At 40.8% G+C, this 24,779-nt stretch overlaps 2 protein-coding genes across 2 annotated transcripts; both read right to left on the bottom strand.

Annotated features, from left to right (window-relative positions):
- Positions 1-7,814: 7,814 nt before the first annotated feature.
- On the bottom strand, positions 7,815-10,034 carry LOC133792672 (uncharacterized). Its single transcript, XM_062230579.1, has one exon. It carries the CDS (start codon positions 10,032-10,034, stop codon positions 7,815-7,817), a length of 2,220 nt encoding a protein of 739 aa, XP_062086563.1.
- A 1,747-nt stretch (positions 10,035-11,781) lies between these two features.
- LOC133792671 (uncharacterized) lies at positions 11,782-12,750 on the bottom strand. The gene is made up of 2 exons (XM_062230578.1): positions 12,640-12,750; positions 11,782-12,147 (listed from the first exon to the last, which is right to left on the bottom strand). The coding sequence occupies exons 1-2, from the start codon at positions 12,748-12,750 to the stop codon at positions 11,782-11,784; spliced, it is 477 nt and encodes a 158-aa protein (XP_062086562.1).
- Between the last annotated feature and the right edge of the window lie 12,029 nt (positions 12,751-24,779).

The following is a 24,779-nucleotide window of genomic DNA, read 5'->3' as shown; positions in this document are numbered from 1 at the left end:
GGCAAGATTACCGCAGCATGCGCGAAGCAGCTGGGAGCTTTCCTGAAGAAATCTCCTCCTACTCCCTCAACTTTGTCACTGACGAAGGCTGAGTTCGAAAGGGCGTGTTCTGAAACCTTCACTGCGTGTGCTAAACGTCAAGGGGTCCCAGAGGGCAAAAAGAAGGAGTGTTCTGGCCTGGCTGCAGAGTCTTCCCCTGACAAGTCCGGCTTATCGCGCAGGTCTTCTCGCATCCAAGGGCGGTCGTCCACGCCTTCTGACGCTCTGCAAATTAAGCCTCTCCACGCCTTTGCCTACAGACACCTTGGGAAAAAGAAAGGAGCGTGAGGAGTCCTCTTCTGAAGTTTCGGACGACGGGAAGTGCATTTAGTCGAAGCTTCGGGTCCCGAAAGGTTCTGCCCCCACCACTCAAGGATCTGCTTTCGCAATCCCCAAACTTTCCCCAGGTAAATTACCAACAGGTCAGGCCCTCTCGTTGTGCAAGAAACCACGGGGATTTGCCCCCGTTGGGCATCTACCTGGGGCATCTTCTGTTTCACCTGCAATCGGGTCTTCCTTGGCAACAGGCTCAGAAGGGGTGGCTCATGTAGAGGGCGCTTCCTCTTCTCCTTCCAAATTATCAGGAGTGGCGACTGGCGATGGAGTGCAGGATGGCTTACCGTTGGAGGTGAAGTCGCCTGCTGTCTGTACGAAGCTGTCAGAGGCATTGACCTCTGCTTCTGATTTAGCTGAAGGGTCTGTCGTTAGCCATAAACGTGGCTCAGAGGGGAGACACCCTTCCTCTGCCTCTCGAAAAAACAAGCTTCTGGAGGATGCCTTCGGAGATAGTTTTGAGGCTGCGAATACCACTCTTCTGCCAGTTGAAGCAAGTAAGGCCGTTGAGTCTAAAACTATCCCTGGGTGCCAGGAATCAAGGGCTATCAAGGCGACAGGTGTTGACAGTCTTGGTGTTGACGTTTCTTCATTACCGCCTACCACTTCTGAGTTTCATCCAGAAGATGTCACTGCTGTGTCCCCGAAGGGTACTAACACTTTTGAATCTCCTAGTGCTTTTTTGGAACAGCTCACGTCTTCTGCCGTGCAGACGCCAGTGTACCTCCCCAGTGATTTGGGTGAGGATGATAGCTTGTTTGTACTCCCTTTGAAGACATATTCTTCTGGCACGGGAACAGTTGCGTTGGCGTCTGATAGCATTATGGTATTGACGTTAGCAGAAGGTGAGAAGCCAGTTGCCCCCGTTGCTTCTGCGGCTGCATCTGTAGGGGGGAAAGCAAGTGATAGAACAGGGGTAATGTCGGAATATGGCCCCTCTGCATCTAACAAAGTTATGGAGGAAATGCTACGCATAAGCAGACCCCATCTACCTACAGAAGCAATTGGATCTTTAAGTGGTCAAGGGGATTTGTTGCAGCAAGTATCAGACCATATCTGGATGGTAAGTTGATGAAAAAATTAAACTCTTTTTGCATTTCGTGATATGTGTGTAATATTTGATGTGATGGGCATAATTGATTTGTTTCAGAGCTATGTATGTGCTTCGGCTGCAAGGCGTGAATATGCGGCAGCTATGCAGAATGGTTCCAAACTGGCGGAGCAGATGGCGAAATTGGAAGAGGAGCGGTCAGGGAGAAAGATGGCTGAGGCGAATCGGGATGTACTGGTGGAGGCCATCAAAAGGTTAGAAACAGAGTTGGCAGAAGAGAATAAGAGGGTGACTGCCACAGAGGAGAAGCTGGTCGGTACTGTCAGACTCGAAGTAGAGCGAGACAAGCTGAAGGCTGATTTGATTGATATGACTAATAAGTGGATGGAGAAAAGTCAATTCTGCGTTCAGCATGAAGCTCGCATGAAGAAGCTTAGCAGTATGATGAGCGACCTTGAAGAAGATATTGTGTCTTTGCAAACTGATAAGGAGATCTTGGAGAAAGAGAAGACAGAGCTAGAGCAAAGGGCAAACAGTCTTGAGGCCAGCGCGGCGGATGCCATGAAGCAGAAGCTGGAAACTGAACTTCTTTTTGGGAAGAAGTTGAAGGAAGCAGAAGAGGCGGTAACGGAAGCCAAGAAGCAGTTGGATGAGATGGCAGAGGTATGCGACTCTTCTTTTGTTATTGATGCATTAGAAAATACGTTGGCGCATAAAACACCTGTGTTGATTCCGTAATATTTTTGCTTTTGCAGAGGGCAGCAGAGGCAGCGCTTGAAGCCACTAGGCAGCGTATTCGAGATCGGGAGATCATCGAACGCAAGCTTGTGAGGGTGGCTGAGGTAGATACTGCGAAGTACCTGGATCTGGCATTGCGTAATAAGAAGCAGACCCCAGAGGAGAAATGGGCAAAACTGGAGATGTATTGTAAGAGCGTTGATGTGAAGATATGAGAGTATGACGTCGACAAGTATTTGAATGAGCTTGGGGATTTGCAGATTTCTTATCCGACGTGTCATCTGGAGAAATTAAAGCTGAGGGGCGATGCGCTGGGGTCGATGTATAATGCCAACGGGGAAGCTGTTGAAGATATCGTTGCCAGTGTGGCTTCTGATTAGAAGGCATCAGGATCCGTGTCTGTAGCAGAGGGCAAGCCAGAGGGTGAAAGAGGTGCCGTAGAATGAACGACACACTATAGTTTAATTTTTGTCATATGTTGTTTTTGAATTAACCTCTTGTATATATATTCTTTGGGCTCTTCAGGCCGCCAATTTGTAGTTGATTGTAACAGAGCAGATTATCAATATAAGTAGAACTTTATGTCCTGTTGGTTGTCTTGGTGTGTATTGTATGGGTTTGTTGTTATTTTGGACTTAATTGAAGGTGTATTGACAGGTGCACGTCGTACGGTGTACTCGGATCATAAGCTTCATAGACCCTTTAGACCTTTGCGTGCGAAATACAGTGAAAGATTATACAGATGGTGGGAGAGGATGCCCAGTTAAGTGTTGTGTGATTGATCCATCTTTGTGTTTTGGTGATGGGTTGGAGCTGACAACATTGTCGTTGCAGGTGAGCACCGTGAGTGGACGAAGGTTCCCTTTTTGAGGAGAATCTTTGACAACCCACAGTGGCTTTACTCAACATGGGCTATGGAAGAGCTTATCAGAAGTGGCATCCCGTACTATATATCGTGTGAACGCTACGGGTTAGGCTATCCGAAGCTAGAGAGTGCAATGGCAGAGTACATGCGTCGTATCGAGTGGGATTAATTATGGACAAGAGAATAGATCAATTATGAAGTCAAGGGTGGATATTGTCGTTAATGTAATATAACTTGTAAATAACAACTTCTGATTTATTGCTATTTTTTTAGTATACATCGCCTTTTGATTCCATGCTTAGCATCTGTCAATTTAAGTTACTGTACAAATATTGAGAGAGGAATTGAGTAAATGTGTGTGCCCGTACTTAGCATCTGCCGATTTAAGTTGCTGTGATAAGTGTGTCTTACTCCCGCGATGTTACCAATGTTGCTGGATGGTGGACCTTCTTACACATGTGGAGTCGTTGTAGTGGTCTTGTTCGGGTCTGGTCATGCCCCTGGGGATGGAAACTTTCCCATTAGGTCAGAGGGATTGACATGATCCAGACCGAACACGGAGGACAAAGCGTATAGCAGGGCACCGAAGCAGATGCAAAGAGGTCTAGATTGTGGGGCAGGTATCTTTCCAGGGCACCCATACCGTGTAGTGTGGTGGGGAAAGTTTGGGCTTCCGCGCATCCTATCAGAGGCATTCATTGTGCAGGATATGGGTGCGACTGCGGGGAAAGTTCCTCCCGGCCTTGGATTGCCAAACCAGTTGGTGTATATTGGAGAGGAATCTGAAGCATGACAGCAGGTGGTTCTGCTGTGATAGTCAGGGCAGATTAGACGGCTGGAGGTGCTCCTCTTATGCGGGTAAGAGGGTAGGGTTTGCAGTGCACCTCCGTTGGTCGACCAGATCAGCATAGTCAGGGCAAATTAGACTGCAAAATGGCTGGTCGTAGTTCCCTGTGAGCTTAGTCAAGTCAGATTAGAATGCGGTACAAAATCCAGTGAAGTGTGCACGCAGAAGCGGTAGGAACTTGTACGTAGGCTGTGTGTAATGGCCTTGTTTTCATGAACTGTTGAGATTTAGTCTGGTTCCAACGTGAAGGATGTGAACCTTGCTATATTTTTTCATCGCTTTTTGTTTATTGAAGTGTAGGCATATGTTTTGAGATTAAAGACATATGGTGTATCTGTTGGCAACTTCATGCATTAGATGATCGTTTATTTATAGCCATTGTGGTAGGTGGTTTTTGAGTACACGTGAATAATGTTACAAAGTTAGGTGAGGATATAATTGAGGAACCCCCTTGAGTAAAAAGTGAATTGTCACGTGTCGGACTTGGTGAAATATGGTTGATAATAATGCCAAGGATTTGAATACATAAGAGAAATGTAAAAGAATGTGAAAAAATGGAAAGTTGTTGTATCACTTTTGAATTGCACAGTACAGTTATTAGCAATAATATTGCTTTAAAGACATTGAATTCCAAGTACGGGGTACGATTTTCCCATTACGTACATTCTTTAAAGTGTAAGACCCTCTACCTAGTATTTTAACGATTTGGAAAGGTCATTCCCAATTAGGCTCTAGCTTTTTCTTGTTGCCTGTGACCTTACGCAGAACCCAATCTCCTTCTCGAAATGCGCGTGAGTGGACCCTTTTGTTGTAGTAGCGTTCTGCGACCTTCTGATAATTTTCTAATCGCAATTGCGCATTGTACGTGCTTCTTCTAGAAGGTCCAGGTTGTGCAGTAATTGAATGTTATTTGTTGTTGGGTCAGATGCGATCTCTGTCCGAAGGGTCGGTAGACCGACTTCTGTTGGGATGATGGCCTCTGTTCCATAAACCATGGCGTAGGGAGATTCCCCCGTGGAGGATCTTTTTGTTGTCCTATATGCCCATAACACTTTTGGTAATTCTTCTACCCATGCCCCTTTTTTGTCCTCCAAATTCTTCTTAATGTTGGCGAAGATGACTTTGTTGGAAGCCTCTGCTTGACCATTGCCCTGTGGGTAAGTGACAGAGGCGAAGCTTAGTTTGATCTTGTACGTGTCACATAGCTCTTGTACCTTCGCATTTTGGAACGAGGTGCCATTGTCCACGACTATCTCCCAGGGTATTCCAAATTGGCATATAATATGCTTCCATATGAAGGACATAGTGTCTGTTTTGCTGACCGTGACGTACGCCTCTGCCACAACCCATTTTGTGAAGTAATCAGTGGCTACAAGAGCATATCGTTTTCCACCAGCAGCCTTAGGAAGTTCACCTACTACATCCATACCCCATTTTGCAAAAGGCCAAGGTGCAACAATGGAGTGTAGGGTTTGAGCAGGTTGATGGATGGTGGGTGCAAATCGTTGGCATTTGTCACATTTTTTGGCATAATCCCGCGCTTCTATCATCATGTACGACCAGTAATACCCTGCTGTAAGCGCTTTGTGTGCCAAGCTCCGTCCCCCTGTGTGATTTCCGCATGTCCCCTCATGTATTTCCTCTAATAAGTTTTTAGCTTTTGATGGGCGCAAACACCGTAGGTACGGACCGTTGAAGGATTTTCGATACAACGCCCCATGAATCATGGAATAGCGTTGTGCCCGAAGGCGCAGGAGCTTTGCATCTTTCGGATTAGGTGGGAGCTCGGAGGTGGTTAAGTACTTTATGATCGGATCTATCCAGCATTCAGGCTCTGATGAGGTGGAATAGACTCCCATATCTTTGCTTGATCGGCTTATAGATATGGAGGATTGGCGTGTGCATCCTCCCATAGAAGCTAATTTGGCAAGGGCATCGACCTTCTGATTTTGCTCCCTAGGTACTTGTATGAGGTCGAACTAGCGAAAATGCGATCGTAAAACAGTTGCCTTCTACAGAAGGCTAGCTAGATGGGGTGCTTTGGTATCAAAATTTCCAGCCACTTGCTCTATCATAAGTTGCGAGTCGCCTCTGATATTCAGACGCTGGATTCCCATTTCACGTGCGAGTTCTAAACCATAGATTAGTGCCTCATATTCTGCTTCATTATTCGTTGTGGGTTGCTCTAAACGAATGGCTTCTTCGATTTTGAGGCCCGAGGGAGCTTCTAATACGATGCCAATTCCAGCCCCTTGGGAATTGGACGCTCCGTCAGTGTACATCATCCACAGCCATTGATATTCTGATTCTAACAATTATGGCAGAGCGTCAGGGGTGAATGACTGAATTTCAACCAGGAAGTCAGCGAGTACCTGTCCCTTTTTAGCTTTTCGTGGCGAAAACTGAATGTCGTATGTCCCTAGCTCAATGGCCCATTTAGATAATCTTCCAGAAAGGTCGGGCTTACTCAGTACCTGCTTTAATGGATAGTCCGTATATACGATGATGGTGTGGCTTTCGAAGTATTGTCGTAACTTCTTTTTGGCCGTGAGGAGTGCGAGTGCCAATTTTTCCATCATACTGTATCGGGTTTCAGCATCTTGCTGCAGTAGAACACTGGCCTCTGACGATTGGCTTCTTCTCGAAAAAGAACAGAACTTACAGTGAATTGTGAGACAGACAAATATAAGAATAAATCTTCATTAGCAATAGGAGAGCTCAATATAGGAGGAGACCTCAAATAAGTCTTCAACTCGTCCAATGCTTTTTGCTGTTCTGGTCCCCAGGTGGTGTTGGTAGACTTCTTTATGCACTGTAAGAAGGGTTGGCAGCGGTCTGACATTCGTGATATGAATCGACTTAATGCTACTATTTTGCCGGTCAGAGCCTGTATGTCACGGATGGTTCGGGGTTCCTTTATTTCTGAGAGGGACGCAATCTGTGTTGGATTCGCCTCGATGCCCCTCTGACTGACGATGTATCCCAAGAACTGTCCAGAGGACACCCCAAAGACACATTTTGTGGGGTTTAATTTCATTTTATAAGCATCAAGGATGTCGAAACATTCCGTTAAGTCGTCTATATGTGAAGAGCTTTGTTTGGACTTGATGACCATATCGTCAATATAAACCTCCATATTTCTCCCGAGTAATGAGGAAAACAGCTTGTGCATCAACCTCTGATATGTCGCGCCTGCATTCTTTAGACCGAAGGGCATAACTTTGTAGCAATATAAACCATCTTCTGTTATGAAAGCTGTATGAATCCTATCCTCTGATTTCATGGGGATTTGATTGTATCCAGAGTAGTCGTCGAGGAAGCTCATCCTTTCATACCCTGCCGTGGCGTCTATCATCTGATCGATCTTTGGTAGAGGGTAGCTATCTTTGGGACAGACTTTGTTTAGATTTGTGTAGTCTACGCATACTCTCTTTTTCCCATTCTTCTTTGGGACCACGACGGGGTTGGCAAGCCAACTGGGGTATAAACATTCTTCGATTGCCCCCGTGCTCAGGAGCCGTTGGACCTCCTCTTGTATGACTTGATTCACCTCTGGAGCGAATCTCCTCTGCTTCTGTTTGACGGGTGGGAAGTATTTGGAGATATTCAAGTTGTGGCTCATGACAGAAGGGTCTATTCCGGGTATGTCGTGTGGTGTCCAGGCAAAAGTTCTCATTCTGGTTTGGAGAAATCGTACGAGGGTCTGCCTCTCATCTTCAGAGAGCTTGGTACTTACCAGGACCGTTTTTGAAGGGTCAGCGTCGTCTAGACCTACTTGTTCTAAGGTATCTAGTGTAACTTGGGGTTTTTCTTGGTCTTCTTCTAGATCGATTCCTTTTAGGCACGCTGGTAGGTACTTCTGTAATTGTTATTTGTCAGGAGAGTCTTCATGGGAGGCAGAGGCAGAGCTATTTATTTCTTTTAAGGTAAGGAAGCACTTTTTAGCCTGCTTCTGGCAGCCTTTGATGTCGATGGTGTATCGGCCGTTGAGTGATTGACACCGCATCACCTGATGTAGAGTGGATACTACCCCCCTGCATCCGGTGGATCCAACCTCTCCCCATGATGGCGTTGTAGCTCGTGGTGGAGTCTATAATGAGGAAGTCCACTGGCAGGGCGCGTTCTCCAGCTACCACAGTTAACCGAACGACGCCCTTTGGATAGACTCTGTGGCTATTGAATCCCAAAATGGGCACGGTGGAGGGTCGGATCTGATTCTCCTCCAATCCCATTTTCTGGAAGGCTTCCCAGAAGAGGATGTCGACCCCACTGCCCCCATCGATCAAAACTCTGCCCAGCTGGCAGTGGTCAACTTGTAAGGAAATGACGAGTGGATCGTCATGAGGCAGGTGGACGCCCTTCAGATCTTCGTCAGTGAAGGTGATAGCAGAGGCTGGGTAGCCTCTTTCTTCTGAAGTGACGAGATTGACCACATGGCCTAATGATTTGTACCGCTTCACTCGTTCTTCCATCCTTTTATGGATTTTAGTTGTGTGTTCTTGATTATCAGTGGGCTCTACGATCCCGTGGATCATAGGGACTTGCTTGAGAGGCTCCAGGATGCTGTCAAAGGCCGTGTGCACGGGGTCTGACGCCTGCGGAGCAGGGGCAGAAGCTGTGTTCTGCCGCGAGGCGCCTGGTCTGCCTGTCTCCTTGATGTATTGGGTAAGCCGCCCACTCCTCATGAGGGCTTGGATCTGATTGTTCAGATTGTGGCATTCAGCAATCGTATGACCGTGATCTTTGTGGAAGAGACAGTATCTGCTTTTATCCCTTCTGTCAGATGGAGTGGTAATTTTGTAGGGCTCTCGCCAGATAGGCCTGTCTTTATTTTCTTCATAAATGACTTCTTGCGGGATGGTGTATTCAAAGGATGGGTACCGCGATGGCTGTCGATCCTGTCTTGGCCTTTTTCCTTCCTTCGTATGATCTGTTTGGTTCCGCTTCCTCTTGTCATCCCTGGCAGGTGGTGGAGAATTATTTGCTGGGGGAGCAGAGATGAGTGCAGTCTTCTTCTGTGCGCCCTCTCGAAATTCTAATACCCTGAAGACGCCCTCGGCTCGGGTCTGCACGTCTGTCATGTCGTATGGTGGTGTCATAGTGAGATTCTCATTCAAGAGTGACCCCACCTGCAAGCTTTTGACGAAGAGATTTGCTGCGGTGAGTGGGTCGACGTCGTGGATTTGATGCACGAGGTCAATGAAACGTTGTAAGTATGCCTTTGGATGTTCATTCTCCCCTTGTTCAATTCGATAGAGATCGGCCATTGTTCTGGGAGCCTCTCGGTTCGCGCTGTACTGCTGTAAGAAGGACCGTCGGAGATCACTAAAACTGCTGAGTGATCCGGCCTTTAATTGTCGGAACCATAACAGAGTCGGCCCAGAGAAATTCGTTGAAAAGACATTGCATTGTATGGCTTCGTTATTAGCTTCTAACGCCATCTTTTGTTGAAATTGAAATAGGTGGTTTAGCGGGTCTCCCTTTCCATTGAATGCAGGCAGGGAAGGGATGATGAAGTCCCGAGGCTTTGGCTCATTCAGAATCCATTCCGAGAAAGGCAATTTTTCAGTGGTTCTTGATACAAGATCCAAATGTTCAGTGGTGTAGGCGGATCGCCCATCTGAGAACTTCTGCATCATTTCCCTCATCATGTCTTCTTTCCAACTGTCCAAGAAACAGATCGAGGGAACGCGACCTTTAGAGGGAGAATCGTGTGCGACTTGAGGTATGGTGTGTTGAGGACGGACGTCGGTTGTTGGCTGAACGGGTCCAGTGGGTTCTGCTTCGGCCCGCCCATGCGTGCCAGAGGTTGGGGCTTGTCGCCCGTCGGTCCCAGAGGATGGGGGGATGGCTTGGGATTGCCCGTTACCCGGGTTCATGTTGTGAGGTGGGGAATTAACACGATCGACTAGAACGTCAGATCTGTTAAAATCAAGATTCTCGTGGGCTTGGGTGTTGCGAGTTGTGTCAGCGGACCTGCGCAGCTCACCAATCTTTGCTTCGAGCCTAGCTTGGGCTTTGGTTAATGTCTTGATTGCCTCGTCGGACCGCTGCTGGCTTGCCTCCAATAGACGACACATTCTTTCGATCTGGTCGCCCATGTCCGTCGGAGGGACGCTTTGTGCAACTGGGCCCGAAACTCCGTTGCCTTTGGGTGGCATAACTTCTGGGTTCGCAGTGGATCTTGATTTCTTGGTTCGACGACGTGGCTAAGGCCGATACATTTATCGGTTCCCACAGACGGCGCCAATTGTTGGGGCAACAATTTGTCTTTCTATATATGGAAGTAAAGACCCAACAACGTTTGGCGACTTGCTTCTTCTCCGGTGATGAAATCTGCCTTTGACTTGTCGGGATTTCCTACAAGAAAGACACTCCGATGGTTAAGTCAATTCAAAGTTCGATCCCTTTTCTCCTCTCAAAATCTCATATTTATAGGAAAAAATATACAAAACAGTTAGTTGGTTCAAGTGGATCCTGAAAAGGAGGAAGGAGAATAACTAAATTTCCCTCCAAAAGTACCAACTTTTAAAATGTCTCGCTCAGAGGTCAGAGGCGTGGATTGCCTCTGACCTACAGCTTCTGCCTTCAGATCATCCCTTTGTCTAAACGCTCCGTTTTGAATATTTGATAAATGAGGCAAGTGTTTTCGGGCCGAACATTTTGGGCCCAACAATAAGCAATCGTTATTAGTAATAATATCCAAGAGCAAACCATATCATATCTCTAGCTAGTATATTAATAAGAAAATTCATTAAAAGTCACAGAAGAAAAAAAAAAGTGTTATGATAAAAACATATACTCAACTTTTGGTGTTGCTATGAAAATAGTGGTATGCGAAGAGATGTTTATTTTATTGTTAATAAAGGATTGTACTAGTTTATTATAAGCATAATAAATGTTGTGAATTGATATGCGTTCTTGTACGTATGCTGCTTTTGATTGTGCTTTGATATGATAAAGTAAGTGGTTGTTGGAAGAAAAAATTTCAAGTCTATCAAAAACATAAACACTAATAAATATATTTTTTTCTTCATTAAAATGTTATTATTGGTGGTAATACAAATACAATAATGTAGAGAAGAAAAATCATCATCTAGGGGCCTGTACCGAAAACCTATACCACGACCCTTTGCTCCTTTACATCGTGCACCACTACTCTAACAGGGTACCAACGTACGAACTTGTCCCTTGGGACCACCTTGTATCAGAGACCATTAGAGCCCATCTATAAATAGGTTTTGACCCCTCAAATGAAGGGGTTAGAAAAATCATGTCACACCAGACTATTCTAAGAGCAATATATGAGTTTCTTCTATTGTTCACTTGCAATTTTTCTCTAAATTTCTACAAGTTCTTTTGAGTTCACAAGTCTCTTATTAAGTTCTTGAGTTTTCCATCCATATATTGTTGACGAGTTTCTGCCGTCAACACTATGTATGGTAGCGGTAAGACACGGTTCCTTCAAGTATTAAGGGTTTAAGTGCCAATTATAATATTTGCTTTTACTAGTAAGGGTATTATGATAAATTGTATAACATTATGTGGATAATTATATGAATTATGATATGCATGATTTATGATACATGTTCATTTATGTGTTCTGCCAAGTAATCTACTCATACGTGTTTCTTCAAGTATAAGGGGCCAAGGTGTATAAGAAGTTATGTATTGGAGGTAAAAGCATAATAAATGTTGTAAATTGATATGCGTTTTTGTATGCTGCTTTTATTGTGCTTTGATATGATAAAGTAGGTGGTTGTTGGAAGAAAAAATTTCAAGTCTATCAAAAACATAAACACTAATAAATTTATTTATTTTTCTTCATTAAAATGTTATTATTGGTGGTAATACTAATACTAATACTAATACATTAATGTAGAGAAGAGATAGAAGTGAAATGATCAATCATCTAGGGCCTGGCCCCCCATATGTCATGACATGGCGAAAGCTACGTATAAATCCATGATCCTGAACTTGATAGAAGTCAATATCAATGGAAACCTTTTCTGTGTTTTTAGCATCTTCTTGGATGTGTGCCTCGTTTATAGTTGTTAATACTCTGCAATATGCATCATAACGACTATCACCTCTCAGAAGTAAACCAGACCCCATTGGAGGGCCAACTTGACCAGGCGGACTGTAAGTCTCTCCTCCCCATTCCACATATGTGGCCAAGTCTTTCAACCCACCGCTGAATATGCTTGATGGCCAGTACCCTATTTGAGTATGGTTCATTCCAAGCTCAAGCCACCAATTTCCAGTAATTTGATCCTATATATGAAATGAGTACACAATAATTAATACAACCTAGTATTTTAATCGAAGGGTTTATATTTTTTTGGATCTTGTGTTTTTTCTGATTATCTGTTTTGACCATATATTTTGTAAATTGTTCAAATAGACCCACAAACTCAATTTTGATGAAGAAAAAATTGAATATAACAACACAGTTTTTAAGCAGTATGATTTTGTTTTTGTTCTGAACTATTAGTTTGGTGAATTATTTGTGATTTCAGTTGAGAAATATTTGACTAAACTCAAGTTTAGGGTTCTCTTTGAATTATTTTACAAAATATAGAGTCCAAAAAGTAATTTGTCAAAATACAGATTCCAAACAGGTAATGAGACAAAACACATGGTCCAAACAAATATAAACCATTAATTGAAAGATGATTTTTTTTTACTTTTAAAACAAAAATCTGCAACATCAAATTGGAAGAAGAAAAAAAAAGATAATTAACTTAAATATTTTATTTTATTTACCCGATAAATAAAGATTTCGAATTCCACTGTTGGTGTGCTACCAGGATGAGCCTCTCCGAGAATTAAATCGTTTATAGGACGAGGATCAACTAAAACGAACCCTGGACACATCGTATTGAAACAAGAAAATTCACCAGCCTACAAAAATGTATATTCACACATTGATCGGTTACACAAAAATACAAAACGAATACGAAAAAATCTTGAAAAATAAACATAAATATAGGACAATTATTCTGTAGGGCTTCACTTTAAGCCCTACATGTGGGGCTCTCAGTGTTTCTCGACTCGTGAATAGTTTTCGGCGCAATTTTTTTTATGACTTTGTATATTGTAGCTATTTAGAGCATCCTGCAATTTTTCAGAAAATTCTGAATAGTTTACCGTACATAAAATTTTCTGTGTGCATAAAAAAAATTAGTCACGCGTGCAACAACACATTTGAACTTAATTTTTGGTACTGTAAACTATTTGAAATTTTCTGAAAATTTACAGGATGCTCTATATAGCTGCAATTAATATATACGGTCATAAAAAAAATCGCGCCGAAAACTATTTACGGGTCGAGAACACTGATAGCCCCACCAGTAGGACTTAAAGTGAAGCTCTATAAGAGAATTCGCCCGTAAATATATATAAGCTAACCTGGAAATATACGAAGATCCGATTTTTATTATCCCCGTAGATAGCAGGATTTACCTAATATATGATAGTGTAATAAAAATCAATAAGTGAACAATAATTTTATTCGAAAAGCTTGAGAGAGTTGAATATCATAAATATTTAACAAACTTACTGTCCAACCAGCTTGGATGATATCAAGCTCATTCTGTATTTTCATTCGACCAGCAGTATACTGTGAGTCTCCGACATTAGGCAGTGTATAAAAGCTTGCAAATGTTCCACCTCCATTGTACTTCTTAGCAGGGTCAGATTTTGTTCGAACCATTGCATGCTATTATATATTTAATTTCAAAATATAGGACATTGTATGAATATTATTGAAAACAGAGGATACCAAATAAGTAAATTCTCTAAAAAGAAATTAAAATGTAAAATGCTTACATGAAAACTATCATTTTCAGGTGCAAGCTGGGACCTAATGATTCTCGAAGAATAGGCCTTTGTAAACAATTTGGCTCTGATAAGATCTTCTTTGGTACTTCTTCTTATTGGAATAGTTCCAGTTGGACATCTTTCACCCTTAGACTCACTATCTATTGAAATTTGTTTCACATTTTTTGGGAGCTGATTTTCATTCACCATCATCTTAGGGCGAGAATAAGGTCTCATCTACACCATAAATGTAGAAAAAAAAAGAAATAATTAATAATAATAAGTTATTAAAGAAATAATAATATTTGGGAAGAAAAAAAAAACCTGAAAATCATAATTGTGATTCTTTAGTAAAGGATGATCAAACGCAGGTTGTTTGTAAAAATCAACACAGTCATAAATGTCTCCACTTTGTACCTAAACAATAATACCAAACAAATGAGTCATTTATATATATATATATAGAAGTATTTATATAAATTCAATATCTAGGATGAGATATGAAGATGAATATAAAGTACTTTTATAGTCATGACTGATGACTTGTTCAATCGCTCAAGTCGATTCTCAATCTCAATCACTTCATCTTTTGATAGTTTCATTGGTTGTTCTTCAGCCTTGCAATAATATGAAAATGCACACACAATAGCAACTATGAAAAATCCCCTTATATCCATCTCTAAGTAGATAGATTTTATCTGCAGTAAAAGTATAATCGAATTAGCCAAAGAAGCAAAGTAAATCCAACAACAACAAAAAAAAAATCTGATGAAGTGAAAAGAGAAAATCATACATACCTGATAGAGATTGATATGTTGTGAGAGTGTTGATAATTATTGAAATGAAGAATGGAATTTATATAAAGAATAAATTATGTAGCTAGGTCAAATAAATATTTAATACTAATTTACGTTACAAAGCCCTTGACAGCTTTCTTCTATTTTGTTATTCTTTTTAGGCAAAATTATTAATTTTTCCTAAATAAAGTGTAATGTAGATAACTACAAAACAAAATAGTTGGCACCTCAGTCAAAGTTTTAGACAAAATTCGTATTACTTTCCCTGCATGCATAGTGATAAATACAAAAAGAAGACTGTGTACATTTCAATTTTTTTCTTCAAAAATATATATTTTTTAGTTTATAATTGTGAGTGTACTCACTAATAATATTTGATAGAATGATATATGCTGTGAAATTGTTTCGATAGTTACAATGGTGAATGTGATTTTGATATTTCCAATGAAGAATAAAATTTATGTCCAAAGAAAATACATTATTACAAGTCAATTTTAAATATTACTTATATATGCTATTTTTTTATATAATTAAATACTCTTTTACGTTACAAGTCAACAACTCTATTTTTTTCCTTTTTTTTTTGTCATTTATGAAAAATTAAAATACTACTGGTCAACAAGTCAATACTTCTTGAAAGAAACCCAATATATAATTGAGCTCAAAAAAGTCTTTAGGGATTTATAGTCAAAATGGAGGAGACCTAAACATTGACAGTTTATAAATATCTTAACACAATCTTATTATTATTATTATTATTATCTTTTTTGCTGAAGATAACACAATCTTATTAATTAGCGCTCTAGTTATATAGTTTCTAATGACTCGATATATAATAATAGATATCTTTAATATATATATGCTATTTACTTATTATTATTTCCAAATATATCTCGTTTGTCTCATCAGTGATTTAAAAATGGAAACAACTCAAAGAAAATATTTGAATTCAAACCTACTAAATTATAAGAAAGAATATTTGTGGCAAAACTCCTTATTCTTTTCGAGTTGGCGCACCTATAATCCCAATAAAACAATTGACGACAATACCCCTATTGTTACATTTTATTTGCATCCATTCAATTTGAATTGATAAGTGTCAGCTAGAACCACGTGTCAATGTGCTATTGAGCCACATGTTGTTGGCGTGCCCAAAATTTAATGATGTGTAGATTACACCAAACTTTTTTACTTAAAAAAATACTTAAAATTGAGAAGAACAGAGCTCGGATGCTCGTTGATCAGAGCTCGGATGCTCGCTTCTCAGAGCAGACATAAAATTTATGCTGATCTGAAATGCAGGAATGTGGAGTTCCAAGTTGGAGACTATGTCTTTCTTAGAGTCTCACTATGAAAATGGGTGAGAAGATTTGGGAAGAAGGGGAAGTTGAGCCCTAAATTTGTAGAACCATTAGTATAGAGTCCAAGAACTTTACTTAGCTAGTTAGATAGTAGTATAATAGTAATAGTAGTATTATTGTTATGACCGTTGATTTTTGGTTCAGACCGGGATTTAATTGGACACTCGTAGTAACACTTGTAGATTTTCTAAGTATAACCTATAGTTTAAGAATATTAATTTTAACCTAAGGTTTGATTAATATGACTGATATTGAGGTTAATATTTATTATATTATAAGGTTTAGATAGACCCAATGAGATAGTAACACTTGTCATGTATATGTTTAATGATAATTAAGTATTTTTGAGGAATAAGTTTATTAGGAGTAATATTTGAATATCCTAGGGTCTGTCAGCAGCTTTGATAACGTTAGAGGACTTAGTCAAGGTTGTTTACTCAATTCAAATTAAGCTTAAAATGTGCAATTTCGTGTTTAAATATTCAGCGTATGCCGATATATCGCAGCTATAGGGGCGATATATCGCAGTACGGGGATACGAAAAACACGTAACTTCGCACGAGCACCTTGACGAGCCTCGGGCATGCTGGCCTAAGCGATATATCGCCTACAAGGGGTGATATATCGGCCCCTTCAGTATACTTTTGAATATTTTTTAAAATGTTCCCATTTTAATCTTTAACCTCTTGATAAGTCCAGCATCTTTCTGACCGACTCTTCAGCCTCTGCTGAACGATAATTCAAATATTTTTCACTTTAAAAACCATTATTTTTATTTAAGTTAAATGAAGATCTTTTCATCCTTAAACTCTATAAATATGACCTAGTACCCAGCCATTTATTCATTCATTAAGCTAAGTTCAGAGGCTGCAAGTTGCTAGGTTATTATTGAGAGTGTAAACACTTGGGTTGGGGATTATAAGCTTAATCATTATAAGCTTACCAAACACTTGGGAAGTAAGGTTTATAGCACATTTCGGTTCGAGGTTTAGATCGGGAATATAAGTCTTCAAGGTATTCCAAAACTCTAGTCCATTTCTATATTGTTTTCCTTAAAATTCTTATAGTTTTCTACTCATCATCCTAACTCTATTATTTATTCTTGGTTAGGAAACCTAAGGTCTTGAACATAAGGTTTTTGGTAAGTATATTTTGATGGTATAGTTCGTCCATTCTTTTCATCTCATACTCTTTAGTATACTCACCCTTCCATTTATGGTTTTTAGGAGTGTTCCAAAGTCCCAAATCTGTTCTCATATCCCGGTACTTTTGGTAAGGAAAATAGGATAGGATTCTATATGTTATGTTATGTGTTATCTTATAATTTATGTGTTATGATTAACCTATGATTTATGTGATGTTATGTTTGTAGACTTGGGCATATGACCTATATAACTAACAAGCCCCAATAAACTTATGGGCATATGACTTGCTGAGCTAGCAAGCCCCACAAATCTAATGGGCATATGACTTGTTTAGTTTATGGGACCCCAAGTAATAATGGCCATTATAGTATATGTGACATATGTTTATGATATGTTTTATGTTGCATTATGAATTTTATATATATGGTTTACGTGTTAGGTTTTCCTTGATGGGCATTAGACTCACTCCTTTTTGTTTATATGTGCAGGGAAATAGCTTTAGTGGCGAGAAAGGTTCTTGGAAGCTTGGGGATGTGTGTTGAGGCGGAATGGAATCTGTTGACGCCGTTTTTCGTCAATCAGTGAAAGGAGAGCACGTAAACAATAACTGATAATGGCCAATTGAAATGTAACAACACAAACACACGATTTTTACGTGGTTCAGCAGTTAAATCTGCCTAGTCCACGAGTCACTGTTATTAAACTCAAGATTATCTCTTAAAATTCTTAAGCATGAATTCTTTAGAGTTTTCTCTCAAAGTTCAGAATTTCGGTCCATTACAATGATGCATGACCTCTCTATTTATAGAGAAGGTTGCGGAGTACTATCCCACACATTTTGGGTAGTTACTCTTTTTGTATAAATGAAATAAATGGCTTTGAATGCCTACAATCAGATATAAAAGGAAAACGTCCCCTGAAGATCAGGGGGCGTATAACTGACTAAATAATATCCCACGATTCCAGGGATTTACAATAATAAATGAGAATTACATCTCGTATGGACAGTACTTAGGAATACTCAAGGTCTTTATCATATATCTCCAAGGCTTTAGCTTTCCAGGTTTCTCGTCAGCTTTCGAGCTAGAGGCATCTCCCGAGGTCACATGGCTTTCGAGATCGTCTGTGCGTCGAGCTCGGGACCCCTGATCCAAGGTCATCCCTGAGGATGGATGCGTCTCCGGAGCTACCTTTCGAGATCATGAACACTTCGAGGTCATCATATTCGAGGTCATCTATCCCTTGCAGGCTCGATACTTAATCCTGGAGCATACTCCAAACCTTACGAGTCCAATTGCTAGTGAATCCAACTTTCGAGGTCACACCTAACATGGCTCGAAAACTGGGTATAACATCTTGCCCCCTCAAAAGTATTTGTTCGAATCCTAAGAGAAGGAAACTTTTGAACTACTTTCTTTGAGAACTGTACCATCACACTTTTGAAAATGGACACGCGTCAGCTGGGTATTGCTCATTTTTGGTACTTGAGTACCTTGGAAACATGCCCACGATCATCCGTCTGCCACTTTTTCGGCGCCATCTTGCCATTGATCTCCATCCGTCCGATCTAGCAAGGATTTCATTCAACGCCCCGGATTAATCCCCCTTTTTCCATCTATATATACGAGACCCCACTCTTCATCTTCTTTTTTTACCTTTGTTCACCAAAAGCAAGAAAAGAAGAAAAACGAAACCAGAGACCTCTCTATAAAGTTTCTATTCTGTGCATGTTTTCTCAGCCAAAGAAACCCTGGTTTGTTCGAGTCCGTGAGTTCTTATTTGCAACCTCTTCTTCGATCGACAATCTCTCTGCAATCGCCATTATTGTGTAAGTATGCAATCTTTGTTTTCCATTTTTGTCAGTTTTAATTCATGCTGTTCTTGCTGTGCTTGTGTATATATTAGTTTATATCCTTAGCATAATACGATAGGAGGTTTTGGTCCGATAGGCTCTTATGCTTTTTAGACTTCCATACTGGATTTACATCACTGGCTTATACCCAGTTTTCATGTTTGAGTGAGGTTCCTATTTTCTGGGTTTTGAAATTTTTTAGACAACGTTTCTTGTGCACTAAGTTTTCGGGTAAAAAACATTGTCCTTGATAGATGCACGAAACCCAAAGTTGCCTTTCCTGGTTAACCGCCACTCTTTTTTCCCTTGATTTTCGGGATTTTCAAAAAATTATCCACTCTCCTTCCTTTCACGTGGGACACACGTTGATGGACCCAAAACGGGTATGTTTTAAAAATTTATACTCGCAAGCGCACGAATCGTCCATATAGAATAGTGATCGTGTAAGCAAGGATGTCGACCCCAAGGGAGTTGTCTAAAATCGAAAATGAAACTATTTTAAATCAAAAATAATAAATTCTAACCTAGCTCCAAAGATTGATGAGTTTTAATAATATGAACATAAAATAAAAGATTGAAAAATAAAGCTATTTAAGAGAATAAAAATAAAGCAATAATGAGTTGAAAATAAGTGTTAAAAGAAAAGATTATTAAGATACTAGAATCCACAAAATGTAAGTTTAATAATATTTATTAGTATATTGATTCCCAAGTTTTAGTGATAGTTAAAATAATTTAAACTATCATTTTCCAAAAATATTTATAATTTTAAGCACAAATTTCTTATAAAAAGATAGGATTTTTCTTCACTTTGCAAAGTTATAATTTCAAAGCATTTAGTGTAAATCAATCTAATGAAATAACAAATAAATCAATGAACATTATTTATAAGGCAAAACATAATATTTTTGTTCTAAGCATGGATGTATACAATTTAATGACACATCTTACACAAAGAATATTATGTATTTGCACTAATGAAGAACAAAGTTTAAATATGTGCTAACAATCCAAAATACATGATATTTAAGATGAAAGAAGATATTTGAAGAAGAAAATTCCATAAACTTTATTGCACAAAATGGGAAATCAACATACAAAATAAATACTATCTAGTTACATAATGTTTCATCATCACCTTAATAATCTTAAAAAGATTAGAAACACATAACTAGAATAGCAAATACAAACTAAAAATTACAAACATAAATAGGAAAATTTGGAGGAGAAACCCCCAAAATTTCCTCTAAAAATACATAGAAAATAACCAAAAAGAAGAAGAAGAAGAATAGAATAGAGAGGTTTTGAAATGTGTAGAATTTGGTATAGTAACCTCCCTAAAAAATGGACACCCTAAATGGTCTTCAAAACTCCATATTTATAGCCAAAATGAGGTATTAAAATAATCAATTTAAATTAATTAAATTGATTAAATTAATTTAATTAATTATAATATGGCAAATAGGGGTAAATTATAGGGTGTAATAATTATGTTTTGGAGTAAAATGTGTAGAAAGTAGGGTAAAAAGTGGTATTTTTAGACAAAAGGAGATAAGGGAACATAATGCATTTGTTGGGCTCAAGAGCCACATATGGGGCTGGTGGCAGGCCTAGGGGCAGCTGATTTGGGCGTGGTAGTGGGCAGAGGCGGCTGGGCATAGCCAGGCATTGGCTGCTTTGGTGATGGGCAGGCTGGGCCTTCATTGATGCATGGCTGGAGAAGTGCTTGTGCTGAACGTGGTGTGAGCTTGTGGCTGGGAGAAGTCAATGGATGCTGAGGAGGTGGTGCACGGCTGGTGGAGATTGGGCTTCACGTGATGGGCCTTGGGCCTTGTGGCTGAAAGTTTTCAAAAATGCCAACTTTCCTATATTTTCTCCCAAAAATACCACTTTTCTCTCATTTTTCTTGCTTTTCAAGAGCAAATAAAATACAGCAAATTCCCTATAAAAAAATATAAATTAAATTAAAACTAAATATTTTCAATAATCAAATATACCTCATAAATTCCATGAAAATATTAATTAAAACTTAATTTCTATTAAATATTTAAGTTCAATAATACAACATTTTTTTACCACTAACTTAACAATAATAATTCAAATAATTAACTACAACATTTTACAACAAAATAACTATAAAAACACACAAAAGTATATAAAATCATGATAAGACTAATAAATTCAAAATTACTTAAAAACTTAATAAATTACTTAAAAACTCAAGAATTAAGCAACAAGTAGCACATAAAAAGTGGTAAAATAACTCTATTTTGTAGAGTTATCACACGTCCTGACTCTTTAATAAGGGCCTTAACATTTAGCTTGTTTTGTTCCTAAACCCCGAGCTCGTAACTTCGAGCTCGAAACTCTTGTATGCATGGCCCTCACCATTTTTTCTTTCTCACTAGATGTCACAGAATCTGGAAAGACGGTGGGGGTCGTTGTTGGCAATCCCTTACGAGCTAAAATCTCCGAGCCCAGAATCGTTGTTCGCCCAGAATCAACGTCGGATAAAAGAAAACGAGCTTGCTCGCGAGTGGGAGGACATTCGAGCTCACTACCGCCGCCAGATAGACGAGGTCATAGAGGGGAGGAGGAGAGTTCTTCAGGAGGCCCTCTATCCGGAATTCAATTCAGGACCTAGGCCGATTCCTCTCGATCCTGCAGTAAAGGTTACTGTCGCATACCGTCCAGGAGAGCTCAAATTTTCACTAATGGGGGAACCTTCTTCCTCGCAATCGAGGAGAGAAATGTTTGAGGCCGAGCACTATTGGAGCTCGGTTACCACAACTAGTCAAATAACTGACATCCTGGCTTTCCACGGCCATAGCCTGTCAGGCTCCTTGAAGTGTCGAGCTCCGGCCGAGCATGAGCGAAGCTGCTTCGCCCCTGGGGGCCGCGACGCCAATGTGAAATACGCGTCCTAGAGCCAGGAACATATGAGGGCGAGCACTGTTGCCCTTGAAGTCTTTTTTCAAAGACTTCACTGATTTCGTTGGGTTGGCTCCATTCCAACTCAACACCAATTCTTACAGGGTGCTGTCTGTCATGAGGTCCTTATACCATGAGATGGGGTGGAAAGGACCTTCGCCTCAAGAGATCATGTATCTCTTTTGTCTGAAAAGTAACCCCTCCTGAGCTCGGGGAGGGGATGGCTTCTATTATCTATCGAGCTATCCCAAGGAGAAGAAGGTCTTTGAGGATCTTCCCAATCATCCCCCTGATTTCAAAAGGGCCTTCTTCTGGACAGACGGTCTGTCCCCATCTCGGCATTATTCGTTCAGGCGGATTCATAATTATTCTCGTTATTTTTGTTTCTGTGCTCGGTACTTTGGCTTATAGATCCGTACTTAGAAATATGTCTTGTCTTTCAGCCAATTTTCAGCGTCCCACTCCTAACGAGACAATGAAGGAGCATAGAGAGACCTTGCTCCAACTCCCCCATGGCAGGAGGTCTCTCTTATACCTTTTACACGAGGATAAGCTCCGAAAGTGCGGACTTTTGGGGGAGGGCCAGTCCACCTTTGACTGGTCCAATAAAAAATATGAACACTGGGAGCAGGTGCCACTGCCCACAGACGCCCTTCCTCCGAGGAGAGAAACGAGGCCGCCACTTCCAGTTCGTCTGAGGAGTCCGCTGTCTGGGAATGAGGCTAATGACGAAGCCTCGAGCTCAGATTCAGATGAAGGTAAAGTCCTCCCTACCTCGAGAATGTGGTCCCCCACCTTACTAAAACATAGGCCCAATAGGTTAGTCTCATACCCACAGGATAGATACCACTTCTACATATGGAGTTAGGTAGATGACTGTGTCCATAGGTTTGATAGTGGGCTCGGGAAATACGACACCATGTATACCACGGACGAGCTGTGGAACGGGATAGTTGTTCAGTACGGCACCAACGATTATAGGGACCTTTCGAGGTTATCACCCACATATAGGGAAGGCACTCCCCCCGCCTCCTCCGAAGACGAGGGAATTTCATGGTCCCCAAGCTTGAGCTCGGGGGACAGTTCCAGTTAGGTTTTTTCTTTACCTGGTTTTCTTCTCTCTTTCCAAACTTATTATCATTGTCTAACTCAGATTGGAACTGCGCAGGTGCCATGAATCCCGACCTCGACGCTGTGCTTTTTAGCGATGGGGGAGCCGGAGCCCAGAAGAGCAAACGTCCGAGAATACCACGGAGGTCCGACCGACCATCCAAAGTACCCAGACGCCACGAGACGACCCCCACGGCCCAGGCTACTGCGAGCACAGCCACAGAGCCAACTGTACAGGTTGATGCGTCTGGCTCGACCGTCCCCCTCTCGCTTCCTCCGGCCAATACTCAAATAACAGTCGGTCGGCCCCCAAAGAAACCTTCTGTCTCCAAGGTCCAACTGCCGACGGCCCGACCTCATATCGAGGAGTTCGTGCTTGATGGCACTTCTGGGACCCAAGGGGCTATGCTCAGCTCAGATGTCCTCTCTCAAGTGGGTCAGAGCTTTTCGGGCTTCGGCGCCGACCATTGGGACCTAGTGCACAAGGCCTCAGACTGCAATACTCTTTATGAGAAGATAATCGAACTTACTGCCGTGGTAACCTTCGCAACTCTCCTTTAAATGTTTGTACCTCAGCTCGCAATCTAATTCTTTCTTTGTATTTCAGGCCCTTGTCGTCTCAGCACAACTTAACTATAAGCTGACCAACGAGGTGCACACGAGCATGTCTCTGGCCCAAAAGTCGAAGGATCTCGAGCTTAAGATGGCTGACGAACTCAAGGACTCGAAGTCTGAACTTGAAAAAATGAAGACCCGTCTCGAGGAGCTGGAGAAGACGAATGCCGAGCTTGAACAGGCGAAGACTCGTCTCGAGAAGGCCAATGCCAAGCTCGAAGATGAGAAATCTGTCACCTTCGACTTCATGGAGAGCGAGAAGGCCCGCCTCCTGGACGAGTATAAGGAGCAGAAGGAGAAAGCGGTCGACCAAGCCATGTACAAACTTTGGGCTGATAATGCTGACCTCGATACCAGCTTCCTGGGCCCTCTCGAGGCCACATATGTTGAGCGGTGGAATGCCCGTCTTGAGGCAAGTGAAGCTGCTCGAGAGGCTGCTCAAAAGGATAGTCATGCTATTCATCCTGGGGGGTCTGGTGCTACTGATGCTGAGAAGGCCAAGGAGACTCCTCTTCCTTAAATCTGATCTTGGGGAAATCATTTATTGGGGTTGCGTCCCCTTTTTTTGTAACTATTTTAATTTATGCCCACGAGGCTGATACAATTTCTTTAAGTATTACTTATATATACATTTCTTGGCTCGAAATATTTTGCACATTTTCTATGGATGAATCATTTATGTTTATTTATTCATACAAACATATTGTAGATTTAGGTTTGAAGCTCAATGCATTCATGCACAGTTTGTTCAAATTATCCGCTTCCGACCTCGTTATTTTTCAAATTCGGATGTTACTTTAACCATGAACTCGAAAGTACTTATATGATATGTAACGTGAATGGTTTGGTTATATCTTTTTTTTTTTGCTTAGTTACTTTTCCTCGTCCTCGGTTTTTATTCCAAGGTTAAGAGTTCGAAACTATTTTTCTTTAAGATATTCCAGCCTCGATCTTGACTTATCCCGAAGTAGGTTTAGGTTCCTACTTATCGTCGATTAGTTTTTGGGCTGGTTTGTTCCAAACCTGTTAAGTTTGCACATCTAGTTAACTCCAAACGTTTTTTTTTTTTTTTAAATAGTTCGGTTATGTCCGAACCATCTAAGCTCGCGTATCTGGTTAAATAGTTCGGTTATGTTCGAACCATCTAAGCTCGCGTATCTGGTTATATCCAAATACTTTGTATATTTTTTATAACTCGGTTATGTCCGAGCTATCTAAGCTCGCGTATCTGGTTATATCCAAATACTTTATATATTTTTGATAACTCGGTTAT

This window comes from Humulus lupulus, chromosome 7 (assembly GCF_963169125.1).
Source record: "Humulus lupulus chromosome 7, drHumLupu1.1, whole genome shotgun sequence".
NCBI classification, from domain to species: Eukaryota; Viridiplantae; Streptophyta; class Magnoliopsida; order Rosales; family Cannabaceae; genus Humulus; species Humulus lupulus.
Note: the sequence above shows the minus strand (reverse complement) of the source record. Positions and strands in the feature narration are given on the sequence as shown.

Excerpts from the sequence above, each read along its gene's own strand:
- LOC133792672 (XM_062230579.1), bottom strand. The coding sequence starts at position 10,034 with ATGCCACCCAAAGGCAACGGAGTTTCGGGCCCAGTTGCACAAAGCGTC.
- LOC133792671 (XM_062230578.1), bottom strand. The coding sequence starts at position 12,750 with ATGTGTCCAGGGTTCGTTTTAGTTGATCCTCGTCCTATAAACGATTTA. Across the intron at positions 12,148-12,639 it reads TCGAAATCTTTATTTATCGG|GATCAAATTACTGGAAATTG; the intron begins GTAAATAAAATA and ends TTTCATATATAG.